The following is a 12,136-nucleotide window of genomic DNA, read 5'->3' as shown; positions in this document are numbered from 1 at the left end:
AGTATTGTTGTGGTTGTTACCCTTGTTTATTATTTTTGGCCCCTCTTCTATAATCTCTTGGATATCCGCTCGCCCCTCCTAGGGTTCATGGATGTAAATTTTTTTTTAAGTCTCTATTACAAATCTACTCTTACAAGTCGCTCTGATTTGGAAAAAAAAAAAACAAAAGTTAAAATATAATTAAAAATTGTTATTTTTGAATATAATTATAAAAGGTATATTTTAAATCAAAAAGTGAAAAGAAAGTCACTAACTCCTAAAATGAAGGGACCCATTTACGACCTAACCAAAGACCCCAAAAAGAAGTCAACTGAGCATTAAATGAATGAACCAAAACACAATGATATAAAGACTCATTTACAATGATCTTGGGTGTATTCTCCTCCTCTATTGGGGGGTTGGTTCTCACGGTTACCGCTCGAGGGTGTAATGTACAGCAATGCACAATTATAAGTAAATGATATGTGTATAGTTTCTCTCTACTACCTTACCTACGTTGATGACGAAAAAAAACTCATTTGCATTATAAAAAGATGATATAATTTTTATAAACTTTCTTTAAAGAAGAAAACAAGTTAGTCAAATGAGTATTAAAAGAAGGAATCAAGTTACAATGATGAAAGAATCCAATTACATTATAAAATATATATATATAATCTATACTAAATCTTGCTTTTCTACCAAAGAGGACATGTGACCATTGACAACATCTCCATCAAAGGATGAACAATTGCTCCATTTCTCCACCGCACCCCTATATGGCCTTCCGAAGACCAACAAAGAAAGGGCTAAAAAGTCAAATGAAGCCACAAATGGAAAAGCCCATTTGCGATATAATATAAAAGGAAAGAATATCAACTGTGGCCTAAAGCCAAGATGTCGAGAGAGGTTGCATGCATAAAACATCACGCAAAACAACTCTAGACGTAGCTACAGCTCTCACAAGTTCATTGATACTCTCCTAAGCAGCAATGCCAGCTTGCCAAAAACATTATTTCTAACCAAAAAAAAAGGCACATTTCAAATTTCGGGTTGAATTTTAACTATTTGCTCATATTTACACCAAAACTTGTAAGGTTTCCTTCAAGGCAAGTTCAAAATCTAGCAGAGATTTTACACTTTAAGTCGGTACTAAATCCCCCGTTGTTTGCAAACACTGCTAAGCGAGATAGTCTAATCAGATTAGCGGGAAGGCAGAGGTGAGTTGTCATACAAAACCCGATTGAGCCCAAAAATATCCCACAGGGATTGTGGCTGTCGATCTGCGTCACACCTAATTTACAAAGAAGCTACAAACCTAGTACAACCTGCCTCTGCAATCCTGAGCCTCACAGTAGCAAGCCTTGGACTTCACATCCCCATTTGCATCCCTCACATGACCTATGGAGTAATTGTAGTCATATGAAAGCTCTCTCATGGGTGGAGTGTTTTCCATTGCAAACAGCATTACATGGGGAAACCTCAGATCATCACTGTCATATACGACATCCTGAGCATAGAGGTTTGGTGAGCAGCTGTGATTTATGAACCTTGCAACACTACCAAACAGCCTGGCATCAATCGTAAACCCTTCATCCTCCACAACTGGCACAATGGCTTTCCCCTTGCTGGTTTCTATCAGGTCAGAAACATCCATCCATGCATTGGTCCTATGGCCAATGTCAAACAAGTACTCATCACACCCTGTCCTTCGCTCAGCATCAGCATCAGATAGGAGCTCCCCTGCATACTCACATATAAAATCTCCTGGACGAATGGGTTCCAAAGATCTCACACCCCAACCCCTCTTTCGGGTCTTGAAAACCTCCAACTGATATTTTAAGCCCTTCTGGCTTACCCTGTTGTAGCATGAGCTTGAGCAAGCACATGATTTTCCACACTCAAACACCACCTTCTTGTCTCTCACAATTTGCCCAATCTCATTGTAAGGAAACTCTCCTCCATTCTTAGCTGCACAAAGGCACTTGGAGGCATCAACACATCCCCCAACACAGTCACAGCCTCTCGACAGCTCTACATGGTACCAGCTAGGATACTTCATCTTTGGAATGTAAGTGAAAAACTCCGGCACCGCTTCACCATCCACCTCATTGACTACACTAACGGGTAATCTTTCTTTTCCGCGTGACAAATCTCCCAAGAGAAGATGGGGGCGTGCTAAGCCCCTTTTCTTCACAATGCCCATGAATTTCACAATAGAAGAAACCAGCTCTGGCTGTCCAGACCTTCGGGACAGCTTGTATTGGTAGACCCCAAAGCCTGCTACGCCAGTCTGAAACCAGCAATCAATCACATTATAGAGCCCATCATAAGTGTAAAATTTATCATCTGTAGAACCTCTGATGACACGGACAGGCGTTCTCTCTTTGAAACTATTGCTGAGGGCAAGATTTCCTCTCTTGAGTACTTGGTCTTTTCCTTGCCTCCTATCAGTTTTGTAATTGTTTCCGCCTTGTCCAGTGTAAATGAATGTAGCTCCATAGTCATCATCATCTTCATAGCCACCAGAGGCAACGATGCTAGTTGCCAATGGACCCTTAGGGCGCACCGAGGCTGACATGTAATCAATCCCACCTTGGACTTGTCTATGCAGACCAACTATCAGCATCTCGATACGAAAACTGAACTGATCCCCTACTTCCACACCAGGAACATGTCCAACTATCTTCTCTCCATCACAGTTTCGCCATCTGCCTTTTCGTTTCAATATTTGGGCTGCTGCAAGGTCGGGTCGAAAACTTCTCTCCTTCCCACTCGCCAAGCTCCTGCGCACACAATCAAATTCTTGGAGTGTCCTTTTCACCTGAAATCGGGAACTTGCTCCACAATCAGTACAGGAAGACTGTGCATTCTCTAAACCCTTCAGGTTCTGCGAAATAAAAGAAACTATTTTCTTTGAGGGTTTCTGTAATCTGGGTCTGGCCTGAGGGTTAGCAGGTTTTACTGCTCTGATGGAATGATCTTGGCCAAGCAACTCATCTTCTAAAACCCACCGACTTTGAGTCGACCGCTCTTCTGAAAGATGAGGCAGGGTTTCTGTACAACTCAAAACGCGCGGAAGAGGCCGAACCTTTAATTTCTTTGGAGCTGTCTCAAGTGAATAATCCGAAGAAGTCTGGTTTTCATGCTTGTGTGGCAAAGGATCCTGAACAGTTTGCCTTTGGATGGGTAAAACTCTTTCATTCATCGACTTGTAAAGGAGGAGCGCAGTTTGATCTTCCAGCCTTGAGCATGAACGTTGGATACTACGAGAAGTAACCCCTATTACCCACTTACCTTGTGAGGGGCGTATCACATTTTGCTTCCTTTTCCCTTGCTCGGCCCCACGTATCAAGCTAGAGCCAGCAGACAATGAACGACCCTTGGCAACTGTCATAGGCAAGGAGACCTTCTCATCGGGAAAAGCAGGCTCTGCTAACTCCCAGTTAGAAGTGGCACAAAGCCTTCTGCCACAGCCTTCAGGGTAGTCCCTAACTGCAGAAGATCTCGGCCGCCTCTTCCCATTTGCACAGGAAATGAATGCTCTTTCATCAACCTTGCTACTCTCAGCGGAAGTAACAGCTTGACCACTCAGTTGGGCTTCACTTGACTGCAAAAATTCCAAGGGCTGGCTCTCCTGTGGATTTCCCAAAGCGCCGTGAGGCAGGTTAGGAGAAGATTGGCAATCCCTTTCAACGATCCTGTTGATTCCAGCAGTGATAACAGAGAGACCATTCAGGTGAGCTTCATTTGACTGCAAAATGACCAAAGGCTGCAGGCTTTCGTGTGGGCTTCCCAGAGTACCAAGACGCAGATTCGGAGAAGATTGATGGTCTTTTTCGTCAATCCTGTTGCTCTCAGCAGGAATAGAAGCTTGAACACTCAGTGGTGCTTCATTTGACTGCAGAAAGACCAAAGGCTGGATTCCAGGAGAAGATTGGTGATCTCTTTGCTCGAACCTGTCGCTCTCAGCAGAAATAACAGCTTGCATACTCAGTTGTTCATCATTTGAATGCAAAAGAATCGACTGCAGGCTTTCAGGTGGGTTGCCGTGAGGTAGGTTTGGAGATGACAGCTGGCGATGGTGACTATTAGGTGACGAAGTTTGAAGAGAAGGTTCTCTCGCCACTGCTGAGGGTATCTGAGTGGATTTCGAAGGGAAAGAAACACTTTCTTCCTTCTTGGCTGGAGGAGAAGCTTGGAAACGTCCACCTGATAGAGACAGACGTGGGAAATCCGACCTGCTTTGTCCTACAGAAAAAGCGATCAAAAGACCAGTTAATACATCAAGTAGCAGGAAAACCGGGATTACTGGGCTTCTTCAAGACATCAGAAGACAAATTCATACCTTGCTGCGGAGCATTGCCTGGAAGCGGAAAAATTGCACGGACAGATTGATCGAGCTGCATGACATCTGTCACTGACGAAAGCTGAGGCAATCGATGTGAGCTGTTAGAAATCATACCATTCTCGATGCAGTCAGGAGTAGGAGCTACGACAGGCACTACTGCACTCTCCAGAAGACCAACGGCTCCTTTACTACTACAAGAAAACGTCTCCTCCGTCGTGACTATCTCTCCCTCTTCAATCTCCTCGTCTGCGTTGGATGCAGCTGCATGCCCCGATGAAAAATTTTCTTGCTGAGAGGTAGGAAACCTTTCCTTCATTGTTATTCTCAATGGGAAAACCTTTACAATGTTTGGAAGGGGCTGCTACCTCCATTGCTGCAGAAGAAACGCTCGTTCGAGTGAAACTCTGGCAGGACAACGGAACGCGCACAAGAGTCCGACAACAGGCAGGTGCAACAGAAGGCTTGAAGCATCGGCGATGAATGCTGAACAGTGGCAAAAATAAACTAATTGGGCGGTAAGGCTCACCTTTCTAGCTAAATAGCCATTGGCGGGGTTGGACCAGCGCGCGCGCACACTTGTAGCCAAGAAAGGAGGGGCACTCGCGTGAGAAGACCAAAGTCACCAAACCTCTGGGGAGCAGCTTGACAGTACGACCAGCTGCGCCGAAGGTCGATCACCTGCACTCGAGCGTCCAGTCCCTTTTCTGTGTGCGCTCGGCTCTCGCCGGGTGTGTGGGTGTGTCTCGCTCTCCCGCGCGAGCTGTCGTACTTGCGGGTGGGCGATAATCGCCAGTGATTCGCCACCATCAACGCGACAATGACGGCTGGAAGACAATAAAAATACACAATGAAATCCACGAATTGTGCATTCAAGAGAGAGGGGATATTTGGACAGTCTCATTAAGTAAGCATACATGCTCTTTCTAAAGCACATCTTCTCTCTAGAAGATTTGTCCGAGGTTTCGCTGTTCACTCTTCACTGAGTCTTCGGGTACTCTCTCTCTCTCTCTCTCTCTCTCTCTAGAACACCGAGGCTTCTGCTACGAATCTACGATTCAAGAAGGCTCATGTGCTGGAAGCGGTTCCAACTTCCGGCAGATAGCATAAGGCGCAGCCTGGCGCTGTTTCTCTCTCTAGACCGTTGGGAATAGGCGGTTATTATTTCTCTCTCTAAACTTGCTTCTAAAAGTTCTGCCACCCCTCCTTGAAATTCTCTCTCCTCCTAAAATTCTCTTTCCTTTTCCCTCGCAAGAGTCGCACCGGTTCTGATTGATTGATCAGCCATTCAGCGTCTCTCTCATTTTCTCTCTCTCTCTCTCTCTCTATACCTATCTCCTCTCTCTTTCTTCTCCACCTCGCATCTCTCTTTCCCGCACAATTTTGATGATCAGCGTCTGTCTCTTTCCCTCTCTGTCTAAACTAGTTTCTCTCTCTACACTGGAATATCTCTCTCTCTCTCTCTCTCTCTCTCTCCCCCTCCGTCCTCTCTCTATCCTCCATTTTTGCCCACTTTTTTTTTGGAAAATTACCAAAATATCCCTCTAATTTTGGAAATTCCTAAAATATCCTTTAAATTTCAAAAATTCTCAAAATAGCTTTCAATCTATTTTGGTTGGATTGTTCAAGATTTTTTAATATTTATTCCTTTTTAACAATTGAGATCCGTTTTTGCGTGCTTAGTATGTAATTTGTCCCAAATTACCTCGCATAAATTATGTCCAAAGATAATGAAGCAATTCATTATGAAGCCTGCATAATCAACTCAAATTCTGGATTTAGCATCTTATATTGATAAGCAATGAGGCTTCTGATGAAAAGCTACACTTTTTTAAATCTTTGGAGAAATTTAATTTCACAAGTCACAACCAGGGGTATTTTGGGAATTTTAGAAAATTTGAAGAGCATTTTGGGAATTTGTGCCAAAATATTGGGGATATTTTGGGAATTTTTGAAATTTGAGGGGTATTTCCACAAATTAGAGGGGTAATTTTTTCTTTTTTTTCCAAAGCAGTGAACTTTAATACTTTATATTAACAGAAGAAGAGAGAAGACATTTGCAGTCCACCACTAGCCATCCATTATTTACTAGTACAGCGTGCCGTCTTCGGCGGCCTAGAGCTCTCTCTCTCTCTTTCTCTCTCCCTCTTTATCGTGCACAGAGGAGCTTCTCTCGTTTTGGACTTCAGCTTTCCTCTCGCAGTTTTTGACATGTGTAAAGGGCACTCACTCTGCTGTTATAGAATACATATAGATATAGATTGTCATTTTCGCTCATTATTTTGCACCATCCAATGAAAGTATGGACACATGCACTCTGAATTCACCCGGGTCCCGCAGCGTTTCAAAACGTCAATGTGGCACGAACATTCTTGACGCCACGGCTTGGCTGCACAAGCAGGATCATCAAGGTAGTTCGTCGCTCCGCCTCCAAATTTCTAGCAAGAGCAGAGTGTGTGTGAGAGCGTTTGCACTCGTTTTTCTCTTTTGTTGTGTGCTCCAAACACTTCTAATGCAAAAGCAGGAACCGTAGGTTTTCTTCATTTCTCTGATCGCATGTGCGCACCCTTTGAAGAGAAGAGTGCGTATTACTGTGCGTTTATTTTTTGGTCTGTCCCAAAGGGTGGAGGCCTTAGGCTGGGTTTAGACGCAGCCAGCGGCGGCAGGCTCTCTGCTTTTCGGATGCTGCCTCCCCCCTCGTTCACAAGAGGCGGAGGCAAGCTGTAATTCGTTTTCCTTGCGTGATCTGCACACGGTCGATCGATGTTGAAGCTGCAATCTCTGTATCTTGCGCTGTAAAGTGAGTAGAAGCAGTGATCTTCCGAGGAGAGAAGAAAGAGGGGGGGGGGGGGGGGGGGGGGGGGGGGGGGGGGTCATGTCTCCGCTTTTGCTCCAATGAGCGTTGGACATAAAAGAGCCACGACCCTGTGTAAATTCCTTCCGTCGGCTCGTCTGAACCCAACCTTAGGTCCTCATTTGGGTCAGGCGCATTAGTGATGCCTCCCTTTTTCGGCCCGCACTAAGGGCAAAGGTCCTAAAGGTGACTTCTCTTTTTGATAGCTAAAAACATATTTTTTAAGGCTTATACAGAAACCAAACAAAAATACTTTCACTGGACTAATTTCAGGATTGGTTGAATGCTATAAATAACGTGTAAGAAAAATGATGGTATCTCATCATCCCCTCAAGTGTTCTCTAGTTGATATCAACCCCAAGGTGCACTAACTTGTGAGGTCCACAAGTAGCACTACAACTGTAGTCTCTCTACAGCACTAGTCTCTGTATGTTTTCATCTGGAGTAGCAGATTTGGGACCCTTCTGCATCTTGTCTCATCATCGACTTATGCTAGCGTCAGTAGCGTCAGTAGCGTCCCTACCATCGCTGGTTTCTATTGTTGTAAACAAATAGCAGATGCTTATGAGTCACGATGTGCAGCTAATTGGAGGGTATTAGTCTACACATGGCATACCAGCTTGGCGTGCTACAATTAATTATTAAGCTACAGTGTTTCATTTCACGAGCAGCGAGCGCACCACAAGAACTCAATAAATCAAGAATTGTATTGTGCATGGGCGGTGCTCACTTTAGGGATGACGTGGTGTTAATATGGTAGGGGCTAGAGTAGCAATGGAGACAAACTTTTCATGAAGTTGTGGTATATTGTATGAGAGCATTCATAGCACATTATGAAAGTCACCTTGTGTAAAGGTCAAAAAGGATGATGGCATCTGATGGATAGCAATAGGGGAGATGGAAGCAAGGGTGATATCTTTGCCAAATCTGCAAGGCTAGCCAATTCTAGCTGGCTAGAAGTCTTCGATGTCTCTTGTAGCTCTATGGGAAGCTACAATTCTGTATGTCTACTTTCCTATGCCAATTTGTCATTGGCGCTCTCTCTCTCTCTCTCTCTCTCTCTCTCTCTCTCTCTCTCTCTCTCTCTCTCTCTCTGCCATTTGTAGCATGTGATAGTCTTCTGTGACTCTTTATACCCTGATTATGTTGACGCAACAAAACATTGAGCTATGAAGTCTGTTGAAGGTCTTTCGTAAAAGGTGTATGAAAACAACAAAGGGAATATGTGAGAGATACCCCTTCCCAAGGGTCTGTGAAAAAATCATACAATTTATACTTTTTTACAATTTCAATATGCATGTGTCATCTATACTATATATAATTGAGCTAAAATCATACAATTTATACTTTTTTACAATTTCAATATGCATGTGTCATCTATACTATATATAATTGAGCTAAAAAATTTCAAGAAAAGAGACAGCATCGATGTGTCACTCTCTCCTTCATTTCAAGAACCTTAAGAAACATTTGGTTTAAAATGTAAAAGTGAAGGGTAGGTTTGAAATGTAAAAGTGAAAGGTAAGTAGCATGTACTATGATGGTAGAAAATGAAAAGACTTAGTTTTGACTTCTTTGTTGTGTCAAAAAGCAATACTTGGTACTGTATATATATTTATATTATGCAAACTTTTTAGCAAGCCAGCCTTCAATTTTGAAGGGTGATTAATTTTGTTTTTGTAAAGGGTGACTCTACTTTGGAGCTTGAAAAAATAATGAGCAACGAGCTATATCACGCATCGCGATAAGTTGGTCTGTCTCAAACATGCGCGTGCGCATGTGCGCGTGCACACGCGCGTGTGTGTGTGTGTGTGTGTGTATGTGAGAGAGAGAGAGATCATGTTTCATTTTTTACGGCATTGTCGTGTGGGTCGCATGTCTTAGAGAGAGAGAGACATCTTCGTTATTTGCTGCAGTTGTGTGTGTGTGTCAGAGAGAGAGAGATGGGGCCAATCCCATTTAGTCATGTTGAGGAGTGTGTGTGTCTATTTTTGTTTGAAAGAGAGAGAGGGTATCATTGATTGGCCTTGGCGCTTGACAAAGAATGCCCTCCCCCCCTTCCCCAAATCGATCATGAACACAACCCACCACTTACTTCATGTACAACTTCTCAAATGTTGCTGCAACAAGCCTCATGTAGTCTCCTTTATCAACACCCTTGCCTGCCAACAGCTGATCCGCCACAAGCCCCACACCCTTATACAACCTCAATCCTCTGTTGACCAGGACGCCAAGAGTTTGGATCCAATACATGTCCACCTCGCCACAAGCGCTTACTGAGCCACCTACTCTTCTACCGCTGCCTGTCCGCCACCCTTGATCCCGACGAACTCCATTTTTGTATAGTTGCGGCCCTCCACACCACGAGAGAGAGAGAGAGAGAGAGAGAGAGAGAGAGAGAGAGAGAGAAAGAGAGAGAGTCCCACATCCGTCTCCACACTTTCTTCGTCTTTTTTGGCGAGTTAGCGGATGCTACAATGTTGAGAGCTCTAACGTGAACATCCAAGCTTTTTAGCTTTCCTAAGTTTTGACATCTCAACTCCCGACATAGGCAAGAAAAAAGGGGTTCTGCAAGGGGACATGTGGCATTGCCTGCTGCTACAATGCTCACGGCAACGGTCGTGCAAGGCGGATCTTCAATTCAGTGTTTGGGAAAAATGTGTCTCAGCTTCATATCATGCCGTTTTTAATTTAAAAAATACCGGTTGACGGCAAGGGGAAAAGGAGAAATTCTGCCCCAAAATAGAGAAAAATAGTGTTAAAATTTGCAAAATAAACCTAATTTTCAAATTTTCCTCTTGGAAAATTAAAGGAAATCAATTTTGTATGTTTGAAATTTTATTTTTCCAAAACACTGATGTGATTGCATTGGAGGATAATCATTGCCAGTCGAGGATATTAGCCTTGGTCTTGGAGTTAGCAATCCTTTACTCATTTAATTCCTCCTTGGTGTTTGCATACCTAATGTGATCCCTTTGCCTCCCCCTAGAAATGATGACTCGAGTCTCTTATTGTAGGGCTGCCTCCATGCATGTGCCTCCATTGTAGGACTGTCTCCATGTCATTTTGCTTTTATTTAGAGCCTGGTCACTTTGGAACGGCTAAATAGCCTTCCAGTTTTGTTTGCAAGTCAAGAAAATCGGTGGCTTCTAATATAAATGCTTGATTTGACTGAGTGATGAGATAGATCTTGAGCAAGTTCCTGCTAGCTGAGAGGGCCTCAAAAGTCAACCAAGTCAACCGTGTGAAAGGTTATGCCCCTTTCGAGGCTCTTAACTACCACGATTAGATAGGTAGAGAGAGAAGATCCGGCTCATGTCCGGGCAAAAAGCAAGCTCGCTGGTACATACGATGAGGCTCTTAGCCTCTCACATGCTTCATTTTAATACTACAAATTAGACATGCACAGAGAGAGAGAGAGAGAGAGAGAGAGAGAGAAAGATTTTTCTTCATAGTGACGTGGTTTGAGACCCGTTAATCTTGAGACCGACTAATCCCGACTCTCAACTATTAAGTTTAGGCAAACCTTATCCAATCCAAACATTGTTGGCAACAAGTCGTCATGATGCATAGCAAGAGAGAGAGAGAGAGAGAGAGAGAGAGAGAGAGAGAGAGAGAGAAGAGAAGAAGAATATCACAAGAGACTTAAAAATTTTAGCCGATGAACGTTGATTCTTGAACTCAAGGGCTTGCATGCTCACATACTTATACAAGGAGAGGGGGACATAAATTTTAATATCATAGAAACAATCACATTGACCTCATGGGGGGGGGGGAGAGAGAGAGAGAGAGAGATTATCCTTAAAGGTCAGATTGACCTATGGGACCAAGTACAATATGTAAATTGCTTGAAGACTATGGATATAAGGGTGGCCACTAACAAGTTAAATCCATGAGGTGGCTAGGAGAGAAAGGTATGTAGGCCATGGTATGAGCTAAAATGTGGGTAAAGCAAGCACTCATGTAGGGTGTGATGATCACACTCTCAAATAGTTAAGAGATATAATTTGTGTACAAAAAGAGACTCTCCTCCATGTAGTGCCTCAATGCTCTGTCTCACATTTAAGGGAGTGGGAGCTAAGCCAAATGGCTTCTATGGTATAAAAGATGGGTAAGGGCAATTATGTGAATGGTTGAATACAGTCTTCTCTTTCAAAGAAGAACATGCATGTGTGCTCCATGTGTGTGTGTGTGTGTGTGTGTGTATTTTGCAGCACGCCCTTTCCTTTAGCATGATGCCCAAAACTCTTGCAAGAGAAACGATTGAGTGAACTTTTTTGCTTTCATTGCCCTCACATTTTAAGGTGCCAATGGTGTCGAAATGTACACAAACAAACAATATGCGCCTTACATGCTAGCTAGATTGAGTGCAATCCAACCTGTAAATTTTGAAATTTATCCACGTATAGAGACAAAGTTGCTATAGCCATGCAATCACCCCCAGGTCACACACCCATCATGAATATTTCCTTTGAGAAGCAAACGACACACTACTCACCAAATTAGTTGTGCATACCAATGGCCAAGTTTCTTCTACTACTATGTGGTGTAATGTTGGCATGTTGGTTCATGGCTGGTACATGCATCCTAAGTGCCAACAAATAGCAATTGATGATTTAGTTGAATGTGATGCTTGAAATGCAAGACCAAACTACATGAGAGAAGCATGGAAGAGTTGCTATTATGACCAATGCCTTGATTGGTAAGGATGGTGAGAGGGGATGCTAATGCATCTAAAGAATTCTTCGTTCAATGCAAACACTATAATCATAGAAGGATACCAGCTCTCTATTAGTCTATTTAGAGGGCCGCTACTACTCAGCTGGGTCCCATATCAATTGTGTGAGGGGGACGTCTTTAGCCTAATCGCAAACTCGTTGCCTCCTTAGAGAGAAACATAGGATGTTAAAACAAGACATCATGCGAAGGGAGACCTCAAATTGATTTGATGATTC

At 43.4% G+C, this 12,136-nt stretch overlaps 1 protein-coding gene across 3 annotated transcripts; it reads right to left on the bottom strand.

Moving 5' to 3' along the window:
- Positions 1–1,025: 1,025 nt before the first annotated feature.
- Positions 1,026–5,157, bottom strand: LOC147431836 (uncharacterized). 3 transcript variants are annotated; one of them, XM_086494309.1, is made up of 3 exons: positions 4,857–5,157; positions 4,328–4,734; positions 1,026–4,230 (listed from the first exon to the last, which is right to left on the bottom strand). In XM_086494309.1, exons 2-3 carry the CDS (start codon positions 4,644–4,646, stop codon positions 1,298–1,300), a joined length of 3,252 nt encoding a protein of 1,083 aa, XP_086350435.1. In that variant the 5' UTR covers positions 4,647–4,734; positions 4,857–5,157; the 3' UTR covers positions 1,026–1,297. The 3 variants fall into 3 exon arrangements, with proteins under 3 accessions (XP_086350435.1, XP_086350434.1, XP_086350433.1); XM_086494308.1 differs by having other exon boundaries at positions 4,328–4,703; positions 4,857–5,156; XM_086494307.1 differs by lacking the exon at positions 4,857–5,157 and having other exon boundaries at positions 4,328–4,845.
- Positions 5,158–12,136: the final 6,979 nt, after the last annotated feature.

This window comes from Adiantum capillus-veneris, chromosome 21 (assembly GCF_014529385.1).
Source record: "Adiantum capillus-veneris isolate H3 chromosome 21, ASM1452938v2, whole genome shotgun sequence".
NCBI lineage: Eukaryota > Viridiplantae > Streptophyta > Polypodiopsida > Polypodiales > Pteridaceae > Adiantum > Adiantum capillus-veneris.
Note: the sequence above shows the minus strand (reverse complement) of the source record. Positions and strands in the feature narration are given on the sequence as shown.

What these genes read in the sequence shown, in the direction of transcription:
- LOC147431836 (XM_086494309.1), bottom strand. Translation starts at nt 4,646, where the DNA reads ATGAAGGAAAGGTTTCCTACCTCTCAGCAAGAAAATTTTTCATCGGGG. An exon ending in AGGCAATGCTCCGCAGCAAG is followed by an intron (nt 4,231 to 4,327) that starts GTATGAATTTGT and finishes CTTTTTCTGTAG; the next exon opens with GACAAAGCAGGTCGGATTTC.